General features: G+C 36.6%; 1 protein-coding gene across 2 annotated transcripts in view; it reads left to right on the top strand.

The window, feature by feature from the left end:
* The first annotated feature begins 666 nt into the window (after positions 1-666).
* Positions 667-24,908, top strand: part of FRRS1 (ferric chelate reductase 1) — a 41,689-nt gene continuing 17,447 nt past the window's right edge. For both annotated transcript variants that reach the window (XM_042953013.1, XM_042953012.1), the window contains exons 1-7: positions 667-862; positions 1,941-2,077; positions 3,161-3,255; positions 4,577-4,724; positions 7,667-7,849; positions 15,455-15,553; positions 16,887-17,034. In XM_042953013.1, the coding sequence (XP_042808947.1) occupies positions 667-862; positions 1,941-2,077; positions 3,161-3,255; positions 4,577-4,724; positions 7,667-7,849; positions 15,455-15,553; positions 16,887-17,034 (1,006 nt within the window). The remainder of the gene's footprint in view (positions 863-1,940; positions 2,078-3,160; positions 3,256-4,576; positions 4,725-7,666; positions 7,850-15,454; positions 15,554-16,886; positions 17,035-24,908) is intronic.

Genomic DNA, 24,908 nt, shown 5'->3' with positions numbered 1-24,908 from the left:
AGGTAGGTACTGGATGAGAGAAGAAAATTGCTTGGACTGACAATTGTGTTTCTTAATTCAGAAGTGCCTGGGCTAAAGGTAATAGAAATATTGTTTCTTGTGATTGGTTCTCTGTTATCCTCAGTTTTCAGTATTACAAATTAAATTATCCACCCTGTCATCATGATTAATGTAATGGGAAGTTGAGAGAAGTCATACCAGATATTTATTTAGGTGATGGTATTTAAATCCAGAAGAAACATTTCCTATTTGTTCTTTAAGCTTCCTGGGATAAGGTGAAATAGAACCTTTTGCTTATAGCGAAAATCATGCTAATGAAAGCTAACATTTATTTAAATATCTTCCTTGTCAGACTTTAGTTTGTATCTTCATTTTATTAAAACAACTTGTAAGGTGGGTGTTAGTTTCCTAATTTTTCAGGGAAGGAAATGGAGGCTTGAGTGATTTGGTTAAAGTCTCATCATTGGTGATTGGTAGAGCCGAGATTCAAATCTAGGTCAGACTTCAGATATCACATTCTTTTTATTATGTATTTTTGAGAATATGGTTAGCTGTCTGTTGAAAGCAACTTTCTGGGATTAATATTCTGTCACATGAAAGCTTTATATTTTAATTATGTATAAAAATAATGTGCTTTTAATTTTTCTTTTTTTTTTTTTTTTTGAGATGGCAGTTCCTGGATTTACCTTTGGTGCATTCATACTTGTGTTGCACGTTAGTTCTGTGGCTAATTATCCCAGCGGAAAAGTAGGAAAGTCATGCCATGGAATGGTTCCTGAACACAGTCATACTGCACGTTCTGACCCTGTTCACAACGTTTCAGTGAGTCAGATGACATTCAGACCAGGAGACCAGATTGAAGGTACTGTGTTGGAATTAACTATTTTGCATTTTGAGTTTCCCTCTTTTCCTGTACATTGAATCTTTATTACTGTTGGATTTATATAGTTTCATTTAAATCTATTCACCTGTTTCCATAAGATACCATCATCTTACACTTCTCATTTTGTGTTTAAATACTATTGATGACTGTATTACTTAAGTAGTAAATCTACTCCCTAAGCAGAATAGGTTTAAAAAAAATTTTTTTTAAATGTTTATTTATTTTTTAGAGACAGAGTGCGAGTGGGGAAGGGGCAGAGAGAGAGGGAGACACAGAATCCAAAGCAGGCTCCAGGCCCTGAGCTGTCAGCACAGAGCCTGACGCAGGGCTCGAACTCACAAACTGCGAGATCATGACCTGAGCCGAGGTCAGACTAAGTAGAATAGGTTTTAAATACATTTTTATCGTTAGTTAATATGTATCTTTTTTAACCAATACTATTAACACAATAGAAGAGGAAAATAAAGTTTATTTTATCTGGTTTAAGGTATAATAAACCCTTGTTCTTCTTGGTATAGTGTAAATTCTTGTGTTTTTCTGATTCTTTGGGTGAAAGGTAGGCTGATTGTCAAAAGTGTATCTATAATAGTGTTTTGCAAACTATTTTATGCAACTCCAGAAATACAAAATATTAACGAACTCTGACAAAAACAGTGTATGGAAAAATCAGTTTGGAACACTGTATGTTGTATATACTGAGAGTTTCATACTGTATAGTAGGATGTTAAAGGCCTTGGGGGTTTTTAGTAAACAAATAAATATTTACTTTCATTCAGCATTTTTTGAACTAATTTGGCTCCATGGACACTTCCCTGACCATCACTTAGCTTTTTTTCCCCGTAGAATTGGAATGGCTATTAACATCTCACTGAGTGAATGTCCTGTGGAACATAGTTTAGACCTTCTTTGTCTATGGGATTATTTCTACCATTTTCTTTCCTGGAGTAGTTTTGTATACATATGCTAGATTCTAACTATGAGATGCCTCCTCTAAACAGTTTTCTTTTAGGGATGTTGCTAACCCTTATCATAAACTATTTTTTTGTTTGTTTCTCAGTTACTTTGTCAGGGCTACCATTTAGAGGCTTTCTTTTAGAAGCACGTAATGCTGAGGATTTGAGTGGCCCTCCTATTGGCTCCTTCACATTGATTGACAGTCAAGTGTCGCAGCTTCTGACCTGTGAAGATGTACAGGTTTGTGTTGTGTTTGAAACTGATTTGTTAGTTTCCATGGATCTTTTCATTACAAGCTAAGGGTTCTGAGATAATGACATTACCCATGTTTTGCAGACATCTAAATAGATTCACAGTGATCAAGCTTTCCCCTAATTTTCCTGTTTGCAATATGTTTTTACACATCAGCATCCGAGAAAAGGCAGTAGCTTGAAGGGTTTATAGCTTTTGATATTTTATATAATATTGGCTCTTATTATATTGATTTCAAAGGGTGTTAATATTGAAGATAGGATGCTAGAATGGGACAGAGGTATCATTTTTGTCATTCATTCATTGATTTAATAAACATTTATTATGCCAGAAACTATCCTGGTGCAAGGGATATGGTAACGAACAAGACTTACTTCTGTTCTTTGAAGAGCTGAAAGCCTTACACATAAGTAGAACATATGGACATATGATGTATGATACATAAGGAGAACATGAGGAATATAGGACAGACACATAAGTACAACATTGTGGTGACTTAAATTAGAAGCATACACAGGATGGGTGAGAAGCATAGCGGGGTGTGTCACACACAGGCTGGAGGGAATTGAGAGAGAGGTTCTTGGAGGAGGTCATCTCTATGTCAGGCCTCAATGAATGAGTAGGAATTTGCCAGGTGAATGAAAGTGGGAAATGAGATTGTTCAAGGGAAAGGAATTACTGAAATATAATGCTAAATGTGTGGAGGCAGAAATTTTTTCTTTTGATGAATTTTTTGGATTTTCTTTGTATCTGTTAATGGAAGGAGTTTTAATTTATAATATAAATTAAATAATGAGCAGACTCTATATAGCATTGACATACCCAGTATTCATAACTCTTTTCAGTTCTTAAATTTCTGCTGACTCTAATTTATATACAGAGCCAGCTGCTAATCTGATGTTGACTAACCAACATGTATTTGTTGAGTACCTGAGTCTCTGTTCTAAATAAAACAGTATTTATCAGAATGCCAGCATCATGCCATGACAGATTATTTTGCAAAATGACAGTAGTTTCAGTATGCTCAACTACGGAGTGAGTGAATGGTAGTTCTTTTCCATTTTGTTTCAGGGATATGCTGTGAGTCACACAAATCCATCCAAGAAAACAAAAATTAAAGTCTACTGGAATGCTCCAAGCAATTCTCCGAATCACATAAAGTTTCTGTGAGTGGGAGAGCTTACAAATCTGCAACTAGTCAAATTGAAATAATGGTCTGTGTCATTTTTGATATCTATTGGACATTTACCTGTATAGGAGTGGTTTGGTGTAGAATGACACCACCTCAGTCTGTTTTGCTTTTTATTTGATTTTTCCACCGAGCCCAAGACCTAACACCTAATAGGTGCTTAATACATATCTGTTGAGTGAATTAAATATTGTGGTGCCTTCATGTTAAGAGGCATTAGTTAATATTTACTTGAGTTCATATATGGTGTATGGACTAATACATTTTTTTTAGATTTGTTCTTATCTTAATATGATAGTATGAAAAAATTCCTAAAATTTGGATGACTTTTTTGTAGTGTTATAACCTGCATATTAGATTAGTAAGACTGTTCATGCCCTCAGAATTATGAAATTCAGTAGGATTAGAAGTCCATTTCCCTTAATCCTCTGTGCAAGGGGAAGTGGAATGTCATAAAAACAATTTAATGATAACTGAGTGGTGTTAGAGACATATATATGTTTTTTTTATCAAAAAATTTTTTTTAATATTTATTTTTGAGAGAGAGAGAGAGAGAGAGAGAGAGAGAGAGAGAAGGATACAGAGGATCTGAAGTGGGCTCTGTGCTGACGGCAGAGAGCCCAATGTGGGGCTCAAACTCACGAACCCTGGGATCATGAGCTGAGCTGAAGTCGGATGCTTAAGGGAGCGAGCCACTCAGTGCCCCTACAGATGTATATTTTAAGGAGAATTAGTCTCCTGACATGTCTGTATGTTTTGTTTCACTATGTATGCAAGTGCTAGCACACAGAAACACAGCTTTGCACCTGTGTGTGGTGTGGAATGTGGAAGAGGACTGTGACGCCAATAAGATCTGGTGTTGCTTATGCAGCCTCTATCTGACTTCTTGCTGTAGCTGCCTGCTACACATGCCCTGTGGGATAATTTGAACAGCACACTATGAAATAAGTAGCAGTAGTATGTTCTTTATATGTCAGGGAATAGAAGTCTGTGCATTTTAGTCCTTATCTGGCACTCATGGACTGCTGGGAGTATGCCCAAAGGGCAGACGAGGAGGAGAGAAGAGAAGAAAAGAAAGATCAAGAGTAAGCAAGAGAACAAGGGCAGTAAAAGTTCATTTAGTAATGAGGTAGAAGAGTCATTAGAGATTTGTCTTAGACAAAATTGGTGGTACTGTTGGGTAGTATTAAGGTGTGTGTCCCTAGTTTACTTCTTTTCATCTTTTTTTTTTTTTTTTGATTCAATTATAACGGGCCACAATTAGGGTTCTGTTTGATCTCATTAGTACTGCATTTCAGAGTCACAGTCGTTGAGAAGTATAAAATCTACTGGGTGAAGATTCCTGGCCCTGTAATTTCACAGCCCAATGCACCGCCTTTTACAACACCTGAAGCTACAGTAGTACCTTTGTCAACATTACCTCCTGTATCCCATTTAACCAAATCAGTAAGTAACCTTTTCATGGTTTCACCAAATGCAAGCTAAAAGAACAGTGTCTTTGGAAATTGTGGTTTATACTTGATGAAGTATGCAGAGAAGTAGCTGTGCCGGGTTGTGGCAGTGAGTTTTTGGGACCTCTGCAGGAAATCTGAAGGAAGTCTTTATTGCCACATTATGACTTATGGGTCAGGATAAAGGGAGTGCAACACCCTGCATGTTCGAGGTGTGGTTATGACATTCTGTAGTCTGCACAGCCAAATATCAAACACGGAGAGGAACATTAAAGCTTAAGCTAAATTTAGACAAGATTTGGAGCAGAATCTTGAAATGGTGATGTAACTCTTAGATCTGATTTCACTAAGGCCAGTGAGTACTGGGGGATTCTATGTGCTGAACTACAGAAGCTCTTTTGCAAACTCATCAGCTAGAATTCCGTTTAGGCCCTTGGGTTCAAAAGAACTGTGGCTGAGAAAACATATCTTGTAAAGGGTAGTGCATATTAGTAACATTAGGTTTTTCTGAAAGAAATTCTGATAAATGAGACTTATTAGTTCAGAAGTGAAAATAATGAAAAGTGTCTTACGGCAGGTTATTGCAGTTAAAAGAACAAACTCAGGTCTGAATCCTGTCTCGCCTACTTTCTGTGTGACTTTAGACAAGCTACTTAATTCTCAAAGTCTCAGTTTCTTCACCTATAAAATGAGAAGTAATAATATCGAGCTCTTAGTATTATTATGAGAATTAAACAATGTAATGATTTTAAGGTTTCTAACTGCTTTGCACTTAATAGAAATTCTGTAAATATTAGTTCCTTTTTTCTTTTCCTTCTCTTTTTGTCTTTTTATAACTCTTTGTTCTCATGAGGAAGACTAAGTAAAGCACTTGTACTCTTTCTGTACTGTCTCATTTTGTTTTCCTTCTACATTTTGCAATATATAATTATACTTGATTGCATTATTATGAATGTTACACTTTTGACCATACAATTAGATTTTTTATTTGCACTAGCTCTAGCTTACTTAGTCTTAATGTTTATTTATTTTAAAGCTGCCTTAGGGGGGTAAATAGTCAGTCTGGACCTGAGCTTCCTAGGAGGAATCTTTCCATATATTCACATAAAAGGCATTAGTTCTCATTGGAGCTTTTGTGGTATCTCTACACCAGGTTTATACTCTCTGATTATAGAAAGGTTTATTCAGAGTCATGGGATTATAGCATTCATACAGAACTAGAAGAGACCTCAGAATTCAGTCCCTGTATAGTTGAAGGTATACAAGAGAGACAGTTAAGTTCTTCAGCAAACACGATGGACTAAAGGGGAGAGCAGAGACCAAAATGCAAGTTTCGTACTGGTTTGTTTTTTCCATTCTACTGTGACTTTTCTTTAAGTTGCTGTGAAATAATAAGAAATGTGTATTGGTTTCTGCTGTGGTTCCTGCTAATATTTGGACTTTGACCCCAGTTCCTGATACAGAGCTCCTAAATCCCTTGTAATTTCCTGAGTGATAGGAATGCCTTTTGCTGTAATGGGTGGGCTGTCCATGGGGGCAGGTCACCAGAAAGACCAAGCCATGATTAGAAACTGGGAACTTTCTGCCCCCCACTCTCCATTTTCCAGAGATGAGCAAGGGGCTAAAAATTGAGTCATTAATCCATCATGCCTCCATGAAGGCTTCGTAAAAATCCCAAAAGTATGGGGTTCAGAGAGCTCCCAGGTTGCTGAACACATGGAGGTGCTAGAAGGATGGTGCCTTAGAGAGGGCATGGAAGCTCCACACACCTGCCCTGCCCACATACCCTCCCTGTGCACCTCTTCCACCTGTTCCTGGGTTTCATCGGGTAATAATACACTGGCAGTCTCGTAAGAAACCTGTTTTCCTGAGTTCTGTGAGCCATCCTGGTACATTATCAAACTTGAGGAGAGGGTCATGGGAACCTCTAGTCTCCTTCATTGGGAACCTGGACCTTGTGGTTGGCCTCTGAAGTAAACAGTCTTGTGGGATTGAGCCCCTAACTTGTAGGATTGGACACTACCTTCAGGTAGATTGTGTCAGAATGGAATTGCAAAGTAGGACTTGTGCTTGGTGTCCACTGAGAATTGCAGAATTGCTTAATGTGGGAACCCCCCCCCCCCCCCCCCCACTGGATGGCCAGAAGTGTCGGTAGAGTAGAAGAAATGAGAGGTGTTTGGATACAGTTCCCATTTAATCTAGATGTGTGATGTTTAACTCCCTTCTGAAATACACCGTCATAGCGCATTCTAACAAGATGACTGAGCATTTTTGTGCCGTCAAATTGTGGAGCTGAGATTTTTGATGCTGGTCCTCTTATTTGCCATAACAAGGAAGCTCTGAATTAAATCATTGTAAATTGTTCCTGTTTCCCCTCCACTAAATTGTTATTACTATTATTTAGAGTGTTAGCGTATATTGGAATAACCATTTTTTCTTATATTATTTTAATATCAAATTTGAACCTGAATTCTAGATGCAGAGTCTAGGATCTGAATATAAAAATTCGTGAGTTTGTTTACTTTTTAAAAGTTCGTTCTAAAAACTCAATGATAATCTTTTAGGCAAGAATGTCAGCGTGGGCTTAAATATTCCCTAAGGCGTTTTTCAAAATTTACTGGAAACTATGCTCCAGAACATAATTGATGTGAAATATTTTGTGTATTAAAGGAACTTTAATACTCATGTACATTATAGTCCAACTAATGTTGTGTCTTCCAGATTTTAATCAAAATTAATTAAGTTGAAAAGTTCACAACCTAACTACTGCTCTGATCATGTCTAATTTGGGATGTGTTATTTGTTTCCTTCTTTGAATCTTTATTATGAAAAGATACTCTTGTTAAAACTTGTACTTCAAGGTAGTGGCTCTTTTATCATTGTGAAATGAACTGTTTGGTTGGTAATTAAGACTTTTTCTCCCTGTCATTTTTCTAGTTCAGTGCTTCAGATTGTGGGAACAAGAAGTTCTGTATTCGGAGTCCTTTGAACTGTGACCCAGAGAAGGAGCGTGCCTGTTTCTTCTTGTCCTTCACACGAGATGACCAATCAGTGGTGGTTGAAATGAGTGGTCCCAGTAAAGGCTATTTATCCTTTGCGTTTTCTCATGACAGATGGATGGTTTGTATCCCTCACTTACGTAAGTGGTAATGAAAGAAAAGTTACTGGAGGGAGCCTAATCAATGGCAGTTAGTTGTTTGTTCCAGAGTCAAATTATTATCCTGCTTACAATGGGAAGGGGAAGGGGAGGGCAGGAGAAATGAACATAGAGCGGGTTCTAAGTTAAAAATCTTTGGGTATTTCATGTTTTTAACAGTTGTGCAATTATATACCACTAAGAAAGGCTGTCTTGTAGAAAGTTAGGAAAATCACTTTGTATCCAGTGGATTTGCCGCTATATCTTCCTGCCTGCTTATCTCTTTGTGATAAAAGCTTGAAGTACAGTTAGGAGAGGTTGCTCTGCCTCAAGTCTCATGTTATTTGTGATGCTTTTCAAACCCTCATTGTTTTCTCAAGTGTCCAGCAATCCCAGCAAGGGTTGCTGCTCACGGAGTCCCCATTTTGGTAGTCATCAGTACATATCCCAAACAGAGAGTTAAACCTGGCGTGTCCAGGCATAAATATATTCCTTACCGGTAGGCTCTTTTGTCAGATCTACAGAAGGCAGCATTTGTTTTAAGCTGATTCTCGCTCTCCCTGGGTAGTGCTGAATGGATTCAATGGTTCTGTAGATGGCAGCCTTGTGCTGTGGTGTGGCAGCAGAGTGCATCCTAATCTTCCAGAAGGAAGGAGGGAGAGTATGGGCCAGGACATGTGTAAGTCCTTTTCGAAGCAGAGTTGATGGTGAGGTCAGGGGTGACTACAAATGGAGAACGCCTCTTACTTCCACATTAGCAAAGGCAACGAGTTTTATGTAGAGAGTTTTCTTCCTGTCATGTTTTAAACTTAGTATCACTTCTTAAGGGACTTGTAATTCAAAAAAAGAAAAGAAGCACTGAGATTCTGTGATAGAAGGACGAATGTTTTCCCTAAAAGTGCACTCTGATCACATTGGTCCTCGTATGCTGCTTGCATGTATTGCGGGAAACCAGGTGAAACTTTTTTAGGGGAAGGGCATTGCAATATATGCACATGACCTAGATATATTACTGTATAGTTCTAGAATGCACTCATTATCTTTTTTCATTAAGCAAAACATAGACCTTAACCTTATGAAATTTAAGATATGTCATATGCTTTTAAAAATGACATATAAGAAATTGTGACTCTTTTTTTAAAGTTGTTTTTTGGGAAATTTTATGCTGGATCAAATGATGTTGCAAGAGTTCAAGACCTTTTCCCCATTGCCCTTTGTAATTGTCGTCAGAGCAATAGCATATTCTGTTGGTTATTTGCAGTTCAGGCAGAAATGAACCAAGTTTGGCCCTTAAGGTGGATAATGAGGCTGGGTTAGAAATAAAATTAGGAGCTCCTGGGTGGCTCAGTTGGGTAAGCATCCAACTCTTGATTTCACCTCATGTCACGATCTCGTGGTTTGTGAAATTCAGCCCCTGAGACAGGTTCTGCACTGATAGTGCAAAGATGCTTGGGATTCTCTCTCTCCCTCTCTCTTTGCCCCTCCCCTGCTTGTGCATGCATGCATGCGTTCTTCCTCTCTCTCTCAAAATAAATAAACATTAACAAAATAAAAAAAAAATAAAATGGGACCATAAAGCAATAAGGAAAGATGGTGGTAATACTTGTTGTGGGAACAGTTCTGAAGATGAACCCAGCAAGGGTTAACAATGGTAGCCTTGTTGGAGTAACTGTGTAGTTTCATCTGTAACATACAATATCATTAGGTATGTGTTCTAGTCACTTACATAAAAAAACATTCCAGTCACTTTAGAGCCAAACTTCATGCAATAGTATACTCACATTTTTCCTTTTCTGGTCACATAAAATCTGTCAGTGAGAGGAAAAGACACTAGTGCTGTACTGAGTGTGGTGATGAGGCACCCACAAGTAGACCAGTTATTTCTGTTCTAAGTTGTAGGCATAGATGGCACAAAAGCATTTATCTCTAATTCAAGATATATTTATCTTACTTAGAAATCTTATGTTTCTAGTATAGTACTCATCAAAAATGTTTATAAGAAAGACTTAATTATGCAGGTGCAGTTGATTTACAGAGCAATCTTAATGATTAAAATCATTTGTACACCTGTTTGCCTAAATTGGGGGAAATAAATCATCCTCAGAAAATATTTTTAAAGTGGTTACTTCTATTCCTGGTTATTTAAAAAATTTTAGGATATTTTTATGACCTGCTATTTCTTTTCAGTATGTAATATAAATTTAAATATTGAAGGTATCTGATGTTACGAATACTGATCAACCTGAATGATACCTTTTTCAGTTTCACTTATAAATTAATGATAGCAATTGTTTTGGTGTTAAGCTTCACTAAAATTGATGAAAAGTATAATTTTCTGCATTTTAGTTATCAGTGACTTGCTAATGTCTGAATTTTAACTAATTTCAAAGTATCCACATATTCCCTATCTTCATATACTTTGTTAAATGATATAAAGTATATCAAGTGTACATATTATATATTAGCTTCTATTCCTTGCCTTCTCCTGATTAGTGTCATCTTGCTTTATACATAATTTCTCAGTGCTCAAGTTCTAGAATGTTCCCAGTTCTGACTTCTTTTGTACTTCAGACTGGGATTTTCAGTGGCCAGCTGGTCTTGTCCAGATGAGTGTTCTTGGACAACACAAACCATTATCTGTAAAATTGAACTTAATGTCTTTCCTCCTCATGTTTCTTGTGTTCCTCATTCTTGGTGATCAAAAATAGAAATAAAAAAGCAGTTACCATTATTGAATCCTTGCTTCTTTTCAGATGCCGTCCTGGGCAATTTATAGACTATCTCATTCACTGTTGTCATCATCTTTAGTGTTCCGGGAATTTTGGTTGTAACTTAGATTCTTCCCTTTTATTCACCTATCAGGTCCTTCTTCCTCCTACCCACCCCCCACTTTTTGTTTTGAGAAGTTTTAAATCCACATGACCGTTGAAAGAATAGTACAACAAACACCAGTAAGTTTTTCACCTACACTTGCCACTTTCTTTCTCTCTCCATTCCCACACTGTGTGTGTGTGTGTGTGTGTGTGTGTAAGTGTGTGTATAGATTGACTTATGAGGTGTATATAAACACAAATTTTTCCCCAAACTATTTGAAGGTTAAATTGTAGATACATCATGACATTTTATCTCTAAAAGTTTTAGCAACTATCTACAGATCTAAGTATCTAAGAACGAGAATATTCTATCATTACCATAATATCTTTATCACATTGAGAAAACTTAGTAATGATATAATTTCATGGAATGTAGTCTATATTCCAGATTCCTCAGTTGTCCCGATAAAGTCCTTTCCAGCTGTTCTTTTTTAAAAAAAGTTCTGAACCAAGATCCAGTCATTTATCACCAATACATTTAATTGTTATATCTTTTTGATCAGTTACCCTACCTGTTTTTTAGAATTTTTTTTCGTGCTCCCATTCTGTAGAATGTTCCACAATTTGTGCAATAGATTCAGGTTAAGATTTTTGGCACAAGTACTACCTAAGGGATGTGTTTATTTCTCAGTACATCATGTCAAGAGATGTGTAATGTCAAATCATTCCATTATTGATGATTCTGTGTTTGATCACTATTATCCATCAGATTTTTCCTTTGTGAAGGTGTGTTTTCTCTTTTTAATTAATAAGTAATCTGTGGGGTAATACTTTGAGTGTATATGAATATTTTGTTCCTCAATAACATTTTCTCAAGTGATTTTAGCATCTATTGATGTTCCTGCCTGAATCAATTGTTACATTTGTGATTACAAATTGGTGATTTTCTAATCTGTTAGCTGGTGTTCTTTTTAAAAAAAGAGCTTTCTTTTCTCTGCACCTCTCCTTCCCTTTTGGTGAAACATTATGGATTAATGAGTTACTTTTGTCTATTGAGTTATAGTTTATCATCATCAGTCTTCTTTTAGCTGCTTATATTGACCTAGATATGGCCTCTTAAAGCATTTTTTTTTTTTGCCCTTTTGATGGGTCTCCATTACTTTTTTAGTGTGTAACAAGCTGTTACACCAGAAAACATAGTTTATTGATTCCATTTTATACTGTTATGCATTTCATCATTTCCCAAAGGAGGTCTGTTTCCTTTTGATAGGAATAGTTTTTAGAAGTCAGGATTCGAGTACTTATGTGTTCACTGCTACCGATATTACATATACTTATGATTCTGTCTTTGACGTATTTCCTTCATTCTCTTTATTGCATTGTCACTATCTCTGACTTCGCCTACACTTTTTTTGTCATTTCCAGACTGCCGCAGTGACCCCCTCACGAGTCTTCTTGGCTCCCTGATTTCTTCTGTCTGGCTCATCTTTCAATAGCCACTGGACTTTTCTTCCCAAGCTGCCACAGAGATCATCTCAATGCTATCCCCAAAAACCTTTGGTGAACCGTTAGTAGTTATAGGAAGAATATTTTTTTCATTAGCGTGACTTTCAAAATACCTCAAAGTCCTTGTTGGAATTTCCAGCTTTACCCTGTTTTATGTTTTATGTTTTCACTAACACAGTTACCTGTTTCCTAAAATTTTCATATGTTTTTATATTTCTATGTCTTTAGTCCTGGAAATTCCTCCTTTTGGAAAACTTTCCCCTTATCTCAGGTCTATCTTACCCACATGTAAATATTTTTTATTTTCTAAGATCTAGTTAATAATCACCTTTCCTGATAAGGTTTTTCAATCTTTGGGTCTACATAATTTGTGTTTCCATGGTACTTTGTCTAAACCTGTTGTATCATAATTCACATACTATTACAACTGTCTGTTCCATTAAAATGTAGTCTTTGGTTGTAAGAACAATCTAGTCATCTTTATTTTTCCCATAGTATCCACACAATATTCTAAACAGCGCATTCTAAATGTTTGAAACAAGAGGAACAAACGGGAGAAAGGGTTCTGTCCAATTCAGAGATTTGGCAGAACTTCTTACATGTGTGTTTCCATGCTCCAAACTTGGGGTTTCTAGAAATTGCTTGGAGCCTATAGTTGTAATAGCACTTTCTCATATCTTTCATTTTAGAGTAGTGAGAACTGAGAGTTATCTCTTCTTCCTCCATCCCCATAATTTTCTCCAATATTTGGGAGGTCTGCCTCCACACCAACAAGGAGTTAGTATGGTATTTGTCTTATCACCATTTTGCCTCTTGTTATATTAAAAGTTATTTTAAATAAAAAAAGAATTTTTATACCTCATAGCAGATAGTCTAGAAAACACACAATGTTTGTTTAAATCAGAAATCAGTGAACATTTTCTGTAAAGGTCCAGATAGTAACTCCTGAGAATTTGTGGGCCTATGGCCTCTGTTCTAACTACTCATCTCAGTTATGATAGTGCTAAAACAACAATAGACAATCCGTAAATTAATAGGCGTAGCTGTGTTCCAATAACACTTTATTTGTGGACACTGAAATTTGGATTTCATGTATTTTTACTTGTCATGAAATATTCTTCTTTTAATTAAAAAAAAAAAACCATTTAGAGCACCTGGGTGACTCAGTTGGTTGAGTGTCCAATTTCAGCTCAGGTCATGATCTCACGGTTCATGAGTTCGAGGGCTGTATCAGGCTTGCTGCTGTCAGTGCAGAGCCGTCTTCAGATCCTCTGTCCCCCTCTCTCTCTGCTCCTCCCCTGCTCGCATGCTCTCTCTCTCTCTCTCTCTCACTCTCAAAAATAAACATTAAAAAAAAACCGTTTTGATATGTAAACATCATTCTTAGCCTGTGGGTTGTACCAAAACAGGCATTGGGCTGAATTTGGTCTGAGTGTGTCATAGTTTGTTGATTCCTGGTTTAAATCATGACGACTCCAAGTTTCTTGAGTTGGGCTAATTCTGATTGGAATATAAGATGTGTAACAGTGAATAATTGGTTTGCTAAGGTTAAGTACTTGGGAATTCTCAAAAGTGGAACTTTTAAAAATAAATTTGAAGCATGTTAGAATATCATTGGGACTAATAGCAAAATTTGTTATAACTTGTCAGTCTTGGCTTTGTTTAAGGAGTTTAGTGACTATAGCACATAAAAGATCTTGTTAGCTATTTTATGGAGAATGATTTAGAATAGGTGAAAGAACCAAAACTGCACACAGTAGCCTAAAAGCCAGATTATTCATTTGTACCATCACTTAAATGGACTTTGAAGATGCAGTCTGTCCTCTGGTAGTCACTTCAAATAAGCTGTAACTTTTAGAGATAAAGAATATTGGAGACTAAAGGATAGATAAGAACTAGACTGAAAAAAAATGCCTCCTTGAATTCAGACGATTTGGTTTGAGTGTGTAATAGTAAATCAGTGTGTACAATATCAGCAGTATTTGATTCTAGTATCTTCATCTTATTTATTTATTTATTTTATTATTTTTTTTTTTAACGTTTATTTATTTTTGAGACAGAGAGAGACAGAGCATGAACAGGGGAGAGGCAGAGAGAGAGAGGGAGACACAGAATCGGAAGCAGGCTCCAGGCTCTGAGCCATTGGCCCAGAGCCCGACACGGGGCTCGAACTCACGGACCGTGAGATCGTGACCTGAGCTGAAGTCGGACGCTTAACCGACTGAGCCACCCAGGCGCCCCAGTATCTTCATCTTAAAAGGTCCCCCCCAAACCCAATATATTGCAGTGTGTTTATAGTTATGAAAAATTGTAGGACATAGATGTTTATTTACAAATAAATATCTAGAACAATGTTCGTGATAAGTTCAGTGAAAAAACATAACGGAACTGCATTTTCAGCCCACTTGAGGTGAAAAAATAAATACAAATAGGTGTGGATGAATATATATGAAAGCATTAATAATGGTGTTTAAGTTTAGGGGCTTATAAACATGTCTATTTATTTAAAAAATTTTTAATGTTTATTTATTTTTGAGAGAGACCAAGCATGAGTGGGGGAGGGGCAGACAGAGAGGGAAACACAGGATCTGAAGCAGGCTTCAGGCTCTGAGCTGTCTCTACAGAGCCCGATGCAGGGATTGAACTCACGAGCTATGAGATCGTGACCTGAGCCGTAGCTGGATGCTTAACCGACTGAGCCACCGAGGCACCCCTATTTTAATATATTTTTTATATTGAAATTGTGTTGTTTTCGTATTCTAACAAAATTATTTATGTATTTATTTATATTGAAGTATAGTTGATACATAATGTTACATTAGTTTCAGGTGTACAACATAGTGATTCAACAATTTGAAACATCATGCTACTATTTGTTATCATACAGAACTATAACACCATTGATTATATTCCCTATGCTCTACCTTTTATTTTGTTACTTATTCATTCCACAACTGGAAGCCTGTATGTCCCACTGCCTGTCATCCATTTTGCCCCTTCCCCCCACCTTCTGCCCTCTGGCAACCATCAAGTTTGTTCTCTGTATTTATGGGTCTGTTTCTGCTTTTTGTTTCTTTCTTCAGTATAGCAAAATTATTTTTTATTAATAAATTGGACAGCCAATTCTCTGGAATTTGTGGTATCATTTGGGATTGAGTCAGTAAATTATGTTTTAAAAGTATCAAATACTATTTGATTTCATTAGGGATATTTTAAAAAACAAAATGTTGAAATTCCTTTGAATTTTTCTCATTTGCAATTGTTTTTCAGGGTGATGATGATGCTTATGTGTGTATTCATGAAGATCACACTGTGCACATACAACCATCCCATTTGATAGGGCGAAGTCACCCTGTGATGGACTCCAGGGTAGGTGGGAAGATTCTGGGAACCTCCACCCCTCTTGTCTGCCCCTGGCTATGCGGCCAACATTGGCAGTAGGGTTCCTTTCTTACAACAAGCTGGAAGACACTTTTCTGTGCTTTCTTTTATTTTTAAAATAATATATAAAAATATATAAAGTAAGTTTTATTATATTTGTACATTTAATTTATTAATGTCATTATATTATTTTATTTAACATTATATATTCAATATATTTAATATTATATAGTTTAATAAAATTGTATATATGTATTTAGTGTATACAACATAATGCTTTGATATATATATATATATATATATATATATATATATATACACACACACACACACATATATATATGTATACATAGTGAAATGACTGCTACCATTATCTCCTCTCTTACTTTTTTTTTCTTTTTTGTGGTGAGGGCACCTGAAATTTTCTCTTAGCAAATTTCCAGTATATAATACAGTATTATTAACTATAGTCATCAGATGTCTAGACTTTCATCCTACATAACTGCAACTTTGTACCCTTTGACCAACATCTCCCTTTTTCTACACTTGGGGAAGCACAAGGTAAGGTTCTCTTACAGGAAAAGATGAATTCTTGCGTGCGCCATTTAAATCCTTTTTTGCATCTTATAAAAACAATTATGGTTAAGATAGTCAAAGCATCAGCTCCCTTTCATAAGCTTACAGATAGATTTTTAAGAAAAGGTGTAGGTTAATGACACAGTTTCTTGTCTAGTGAGAAAAGGGAACATGTATGGTAGAGACTGGTTCAGTGCCTTGGACAGTTGTCTTCAGTGCTCCTTGTTGGCATCTATGCCAAAGATGGCTTATTTCTGGTAGAGAAGTGTCTTTTTCATATGGCAATTGACAAGCAAGTGAGCTCTGACCAAGAAGTAGTCATCTCCTAATAACGTTATGTTCTCTGCAGAGCTTTCCCATAGCTTGGAACTTCTCCCTTCAAGCACATTGCATCTTGGCCACTAGGGTATTACTTTCTAATTGTTTCTTCAGTGTTTTTGATTGTGTGTTAGAGGCAAGAGGGGGTTAGTACATCTGCCAACATTTCTAACCTGGGTAGAGGGTTTGTGGGGTTCTGACTCAAAGTAAAAATAGTGTTTTTGCCAAGTAGAATAAAGACCAATAAACCAGGAGAAAATGTTTCTTGTACTCCTCAGAGAGGAAGTGGACAAACAGTGATACAGCAGACAAAACATGCACAAAGGATCTTAGGGAAAGGAAATCGACTAGGTCAGGATTTTGATCATATTTTATTTTTAACAAATCTGTGGAAAGTGCTGAAGAGACCCATTGTGTGTGTTTGTAGGGTGCTCTTGAGGATATGGCTTGGAGGCTGGCGGATGGTGTTATGCAGTGTTCTTTCAGAAGAAACATTACCCTTCCTGGGGTTAAGAATAGATTTGATCTAAACACAAGCTACTACATCTTTCTAGCAGATGGTGCAGCTGACAATGGTACGTATATTGATAAAAACTATCTTTTCAAGTTTGTTCCTTTCTCTTCTTCCCTTTTCCACCTGTTCTGGAGACACTACTATAATTGCTTATTTTTTAAGATACACACTTGTGGGTAAAGAGTTATCAAAATCCCTTTCCATTTTTGCCTGACAATTTGACTTTGGTTAACCTTCTAGGTTTGTTTCCCTGGAAACTAGATAAAAGTAGTGTCAACTGTGTCATAAAGCAACATGCTTGATAAAAATGACTTCTGGCTGGCAAACTGCATTCGGACCAGGAAGAACTATAAATACGTAGGAAGAAGCCATATCTTTGGGCTTCCCTAAGTGTTGTGACATTGGCAGATCCCTGGCAGGGATCCTACAAACAGTGACTGTAGGGTTGTTGCAACAGATTTTGGCTTTTGCAGGGTAACCTGTCCACTGTGAATTTCACCTCCTTGAACCTGAGCTTTCTCGAGGGAGCTGGAGGAAGGGAAGAGAGAGTAGCTCTTGGACAGCTGAATAAAGTGCTACAGGATCTCCCATTGAAGGAGAATGCCTCTCAGTGCTCTGCAGATGTGCTGTGTCTCCTGTCCCACGTCTTTCTAAGTGAATCTGATGTCAAGTGCAGCCTATGGTAGTTTTATGAGTTTGAATATTTCCCTTATCCTTAAGAAGACTGCCCTGGTGGGTATTGATTGCAACACATTTTTAAAAAACATTTTTTAACCTTTTTTATTTATTTTGAGAGAGACAGAGACAGTGTGAGTGGGGACGGGCAGAGAGGGAGACAGAGAATCCCAAGGAGGCTCCATGCTGCCAGCACAGAGCCCAATGTGCGGCTTGAACTCACAAAACCATGAGATCGTGTCCAGACCCAAAATCAAGAGTCAGATGCTTAACCGACTGAGCCACCTAGGAGCCCTTGTGTTGTAACACATATTAAAAGGGATTATTAGATTTTGTTTAAGGCCTTGGCTAATGATGTTTTGAAGAACTACAAGAAATGCCAAGGTAGTATTTAGTGACTCCTCTCTTGGGAGATAATACTGTACCCAAACTTTGAGACTAACTTCTTTTTAAAACTGTGAGAGGGGCGCCTGGGTGGCTCAGTCGGTTAAGCGTCCGACTTCGGCTCAGGTCATGATCTCGCGGTCCATGAGTTCGAACTCCGCGTCGGGCTCTGGGCTGACAGCTCAGAGCCTGGAGCCTGTTTCAGATTCTGTGTCTCCCTCTCTCTGACCCTCCCCCGTTCATGCTCTGTCTCTCCCTGTCTCAAAAATAAATAAAAACATTAAAAAAAAAATGTAAAACTGTGAGAAGCTGGGCGTATAGAATGGGAGGTCAGGGGGTGAGGTAAAGGAAGAGGAAGAGACAAATGTGGTGCAGGTGGAGTTGTGAAAAGCCTTGCATATTCTATTACGTGGTTTAGATTTTATACTCTAGGTAAAGGGGAGACAGTGGTTTTGAAGCAGGATAAAATATCTACTCATGTTACAAGAAAATTTAGGAATATTTTTAGTTGTAGGTGATATGTGTAGTTATCTTAGTCAAATCATATATTCTTATTTGCACCAGCATCAGCAAATATGGCTTGAAAATCATTTCTTGGTTAAGTGATAATGAATAAAAATTACTCAGGGCTTAATGAGTGCCAGTCACTGGATAAGCACGATAGTTAGATTTTTCATTTTTATCTTCATAATATTACATTAGATATGTAGTATTATTATCTGTTTCATCCAAGAGGAAACTGAGGCTTAGGAGCAGTTAAGTAATTTGCCCAGATGAGTGAATGGTAGAGTTGGAATTTGAACCCAAACTCTTTGACCTCAGAGCCTAACTAGTCAACACTTTTGAACACGGGAAATACAGGAATTGGATTTTTAATGAGGAAAAGGTCACATATGTGTGTTTTTAAATAGATACCACTAAAGCACAGGTAATTGTTTGTCATTATTACAATTGTCACTTACTGTGTGCAGTATACATATCTTGTTTATTTCTCACAGAGGCTCTGTAAATATACATTATATTGACTATTTTAGAAATAAAGAAACTGGAACCTAGAAAGGTTAAGTAACTTGTTCCAGATCTAACGAGTAAGAAATTAAGTCAGATATTAAACCCCAGGCTGTTCTGCTTACAGAAGCCATGCCCTTTCCATCATACCAAATTGCTTCCTTGGATGCCCAGTATGTTACAAATGCTTCATAAATGATTATTGATGCAAATGGATGTCTTAAATTGCTATGGGATTTAACAGTTTGCATTTATACTTTAGAAAATTTTATACTTAAAAGATGTTACACGTATTAAAATAAAAGCAATTTCATTTAAGTGGATGAATTCTATTATATAATAAATTGTGTGTGTGGGGGGGTATATGAGAATGCCAAAAATTTCTTCTTAGGTCAGCACTGTAGAAATTGGAATGTATTTTCTTATAGAAACAATATTTTAAGTGATAGTCCTTTTTTTAAAAATGTTTTTTTAAACATTTATTTATTATTGAGAGACAGAGAGAACCAGAAAATGAGCATGGGAGGGACAGAGAGAGGGGGAGACACAGTATCTGAAGCAGGCTCCAGGCTCTGAGCTGTCAGCACAGAGCCCGATGCGGGGCTCGAACTCACGAGCGGTGAGATCATGACCTGAGCCGAAGTCAGATGCTTAACCAACTGAGCCACCCAGGCTCCCCTTAAGTGATAGTTCTAATATGTCCTCAGAAAAACCTCATTCCTGGATAATGCGTGTGCAGAATAGACCATTGTTGTATCTTCCTCTCCTGCTGGTGTTGCTGTGCTGATGATACGGGGGAGAGCATCTGTATTGTCTTTTGTGGTGTTTCTCAAACAACCTTCTTCAGAAAAGCTTCAGTGTAGCCTCAAACAACCTTCTTCAGAATTGAGTGATTGCTAAAAAATGCAGATTCCTGAACTCCATCTTAGACCCACTGAATCTCTGTTGTTGATGCTTGGAATCTGCATTTTTAAAAAAGTTTATTTTTGGGAGAGACAGAGACAGCACGAGTCGGGGGTACAGAGAGAGGGAGAGAGAGAATGTCAAGCAGGCTCTGTGCTGTTAGTGCAGAGCCCTATGCGGGACTCGAACCCGTGGAATGTGAGATCATGACCTGAGCTGAAACCAGGAGTTGGAGTCGGAGTCGGATGCTTAACCAACTCAGCCACCCAGGCACCTCATTCGTCTGCATTTTTAACCAGCATCCCAGGTGATTGTTTTGTATACTGTGGTTTGATAACTCACTGCTCTAGGACAAGGTTCTCCCAAATAAGGTGTATATACCTTGTAAGGCAGTCCAGGGATCCAAGGAACAACACCAGAACTTTGTATGTAGATTGATTTTATCTCCTCTCATCTTAAAAAATTTCTTTTTTAATATATTTTAGTGTACATAATGCATTAAAACAATAGTACACGAATGTGTTTATTAACTCAAGTATACGAGTACGGACTCGTTTTTTTTTTTTTTGAACTGGTGGAGTGCAAAGCAAAAAAGCAAAACAAAACCTCAAAAAGAAAAAAAAAAAATCCAAACCTAACATTTCTGCTTTGGGGAATAAACTTTCCAGTACCCTTGTATTAAGGAACAAAGTACAATTGCCACATAAATCATTGTCTCTTCTGTTATCTAGTTATATGTACGTGAACCATTTATAAATTGCAGTCTGTTTAAAAGCAGTGAGACTTTGTGAGGTTGAAACCATTTTTCAAAGCCATCATAAAATCTCAGTAACTCTTATAAATGTAAAATGTACCCAATTTCAGTAAAATCCATTTAAAACCTTTTTCTAATACTGTTTCCTTCCTAGAATGCTGACATTGTCCTATCATGAGATAAGCAGTCATGTGAAATGATAGAACTCACTTGGGTGAATAAGTAATTCACAATTAGGAAATCTACCAATTTAAATAATTAATGAACTGGAGACTCTTTTATCACATGACCGGTTATTTTAACAATTTAGGAATACCACACGTCACATAATACTGTAGAGCCTTGTACTAAATACAAACTCAACTTGCCTTAGAGCAGAAATCCAAGATTATAATAGAGCCGTACAAAGGAACTCCAAAAATTATAATGGACTTCTGCTTTAATGAAGGTTAAATTCTTGCTCAGCCATGGCTCTGAAGTGAATCAGAATTTAAAAATACTTTCTTCCAAATGACTCTCAGGCTATTGGGAATGTGGTCTGGTTTTCATTACTGCCGCTCTGCTAATTCAGTATAATTCCTGATAGTTATTGTCTCTCTCTTCTTGACTCTCTTCTGTGGGTATTCATTACATAAAACTTTTGTTTCCTGCTTTATCTCTGATCTCTGTTATAAACAAGCCATGATATAATAGTATTTGTGAAATGAAATCAGCTGTCCTAACACCATTTTTTGAATAGTTCATTTTATCTTTGCTGCTTCAAAAGCCTCTTTATCATATATCAAACATTTATTAGTAAATCAAACTATTTCTAGTTTATTTTTCCACTAATCTATTACTGTACTCGTTGAAATTACTATAGCCTTATAATAGGTTATGAATTTTGATAGAGCATGATTCCCTTCCTGGCTGCCTTTTTTCAGGAATTCTTGACTCTTTGTTATCTATCTGTTCTTCCAGATAAACTTTAGAAATGATTGTCAGATTCCATTAAAGATCCTGTTGGGGTTGTGATTGGAATTGCAATGAAATTTTAGATTAATTTGAAGAATAATTGACATCTTTGCAATAGAGAGTCTTTCTATCCAGAAGTATACTGGATATTCTATTGATTAAAATCCTGTGGTGTTCTTCAAGTCTTCATATAGGGTTTATATATATTTTTTGTTACTTTGTTTCTATGAATTTTATAGATTTTAATATGACCTATTGTAAATGGGATTATTTTTCTTACATTTTCTAAATTTGTTGGTGTATAGGAAAATTATTGATTTTTGAATGTTTGTCTTGAATGTAGCCATCTAGTTTTCTAGTTGATTATTTTGGATTTTCTAGGTAAACATCGTATTTTATGCAAATAATGAGGTTACATAGCCCTCATTTTTTGTCTTATTTCATTGTATTACTTCTCCCAGAAAAATGTGGACTAGCAAGAATTCTTGTCTTGTTCCTGATTTTTACAGGAATACTTTTAATATTCCGTGTTGTGTTATGTTTATTGTATTTTCCTGGTGGATAACTTTTATGGTGTTTAGGAAATGATTTTTTCCTAACTTTACAGAGTTCATGTCATGAACATGTGCTGAATTTCATTTGATGTCTGTCAGGCAGCAATTAAGATAATATTTTATCATTACTTTTATAGACTTCAGAATGGCAAATGGTCCTCACTTTCCTGGGATAAACCTTGCTTGGCCATGTTTTATAATACTCCGTTTTTTCAGATATTTAGTTTTGAGAGAGAGAGGGAGAACAGAGTGTGAGTGGGGGAGGGGAAGAGAGAGAGGAAGACACAGAATCTGAAGCAAGCTCTAGGCTGTGAGCTGTCAGCACAGAGCCCGATTTGGGGCTCAGATCCACGAACCGCAAGATAATGACCTGAGCTGAAGTTGGATGCTTAACCCCCTGAGCCACCCAGGAGCCCCTATAATTCTTTTAATGCACAGTTGATTTGAATCACTAACATTTTATTTAAACTTTTTGCATCTATATTTGTAGTTGATTTTGGTCTTTGGTTATAAGATTTTGTGTGTGTGTGTGTGTGTGTGTGTGTGTGTGCGCGCGCGCGCGCGCACACCTGCCTAGTTTTGGTTTCAGTGTTATGCTAATCTCATAGAATGAACTCTAGAAGAGCTTAAATAAGTATGAGTTTTTAAAGTTAAATTTTTTAAAAATTTTATGATAGAACTCATGCACATAGCTGTCTGAGCCTTTAGAAATGGAAATATTTGACTAATTAAAAATTTTTTTCTACCGTTATTACTGTCCAGAGTTGCTACTACTTCTTTGATGAAGTTTTATAATTCTAGACTTTTCTAGAAATTCATCCATTTCATTTCGATTTAAAAAATTTTTTTGGCTGACTTAAAGTTGTATATAGTATTTTCATACAATTTTAAAGAGTGTCTTCTATATTAGCAGTTGTGTCATCCTTTTTATTTCTAATACTGTTTGTGTTCTTTCTATTTTGTAGTCAGATTTGCCAAAAACAGTCAGTTTTCTTGGTCTTTTGCAGACTTGATTTTCCTGATTTTTAGACTTACTAGTTTGTTAATTTCTACCTTTATTTTTAATCTATCTTCCTTCCTGGTTTCTTTGGTTATATTTTGTTGTAAACACCTCTTGAATTACATGATTATTTCAATACTTTAAGTCTTTTTTTTTTAAAGGATTCTTTTAAGATGATAAAAGCCTCTTTTGAATACTACCTTGATTGTATCACATGTGTTTTGATATGAAATGCCTTCATTGTTATTCATTTTAAAGAAGACTTTTAAATTTTGATTTCCTATTTAACCTGAAGGTTATTTAGAAAAGTAGTTTTAGAAATATCTAGGGTGGGTCATTTTTTCCTTAGATTTTGTTGTTAATTTTTCACTTTGTTCCATTTTGGATAGATACTTACCTGTATCCTGTATAATTATTTCTTTTCTGGAAATTATTGAGATGTGGTCTGTGGTATTTCATTGGGATAAGGATTCCTATGTGTCTGTTGTATCAGATTTCTTAGTTATTTCTATTTGTTTTGACACCTGCATTGTATCCTAAAAATAATATGTTCTGTGATTTATTCTCTTAATGAGGGACATCTAGCTTGCCTAATTTTTTTTTTTTTTGCCAGCATTAAAAAAAAAAAACCCTTTTGTGAACATTTTTGTACATTATATCTTTGGTTAAAAGGGAATAATATTTCTGTAGAATAGATTCCCAGATTCACATACATACATAGTCACATACCAAACTAATTGGAATAATTCTATGCATTCACAGATTTAATCTTATACATAATAAATAATAACATATCCTTAATTTGTTTACATCACTGTTATTTGGGGGTTTGGTCTATTAGTCAAACCCTGTCTGAATTGACCATATGCCAAATAATACAGCATCAAATACTTTTGTTTGTCTTCTATCCACTTCCTTTGTCCAGGTCCAATTTCTGTTAGTTTAGTCTAGGACTGCAGATTTTAAAAATATGTAGTATCTTTCAAGAATTATATTTGACATTTTCAGTGATTTTTAACCATAGTATCAGTGATCGTTTTGACTTCACAGCGTTTGGTCTTTTGCATACCCCCAGCTCTTTTACCATGATCTCCATCCTCCTCCTCCTCCTCCTCCTCCTCCTCCTCCTCCTCCTCCTCCTCCTTCTTCTTCTTCTTCTTCTTCTTCTTCTTCTTCTAATGTTTATTTATTTATTTTGAGAGACAGAGAGCATGATCAGGGGAGAGGCAGAGAGAAAGGGAGACAGAATCCCAAGCGGGCTCTGTGCTAAGCAGCATAGAGCCTGACATGGAGCTCAATTTTATAAACTGTGAGATCATGACCTGAGTCCAAATCGACTTAACCAGCTGAGCCACTCAGACACTCTATAACTTCTCCATTCTTAGTCCTCATTTTGATTCATCTCTCTTTTTTGTTTTTTAATTTTTTTTTAACATTTATTCATTCTTGAGAGTGAGACAGAGCATGAGCAGGGGAGGGGCAGAGAGAGAGGGAGACACAGAATCTGAAGCAGGCTCCAGGTTCTGAGCTGTCAGCACAGGGCCCAACGTGGGGCTCGAACTCACGGACTGCGAGATCATGACCTGAGCTGAAGTCGGACGCTTAACCGACTGAGCCACCCAGGCACCCCTATGATTCATCTCTCTTTAAAAAATTTTTTTAACGTTTATTTATTTTTGAGAGACAGAGCACGAGTGGGGAAG

Source organism: Panthera leo, chromosome C1 (genome assembly GCF_018350215.1).
Source record: "Panthera leo isolate Ple1 chromosome C1, P.leo_Ple1_pat1.1, whole genome shotgun sequence".
Classification (NCBI taxonomy): Eukaryota; Metazoa; Chordata; class Mammalia; order Carnivora; family Felidae; genus Panthera; species Panthera leo.
Note: the sequence above shows the minus strand (reverse complement) of the source record. Positions and strands in the feature narration are given on the sequence as shown.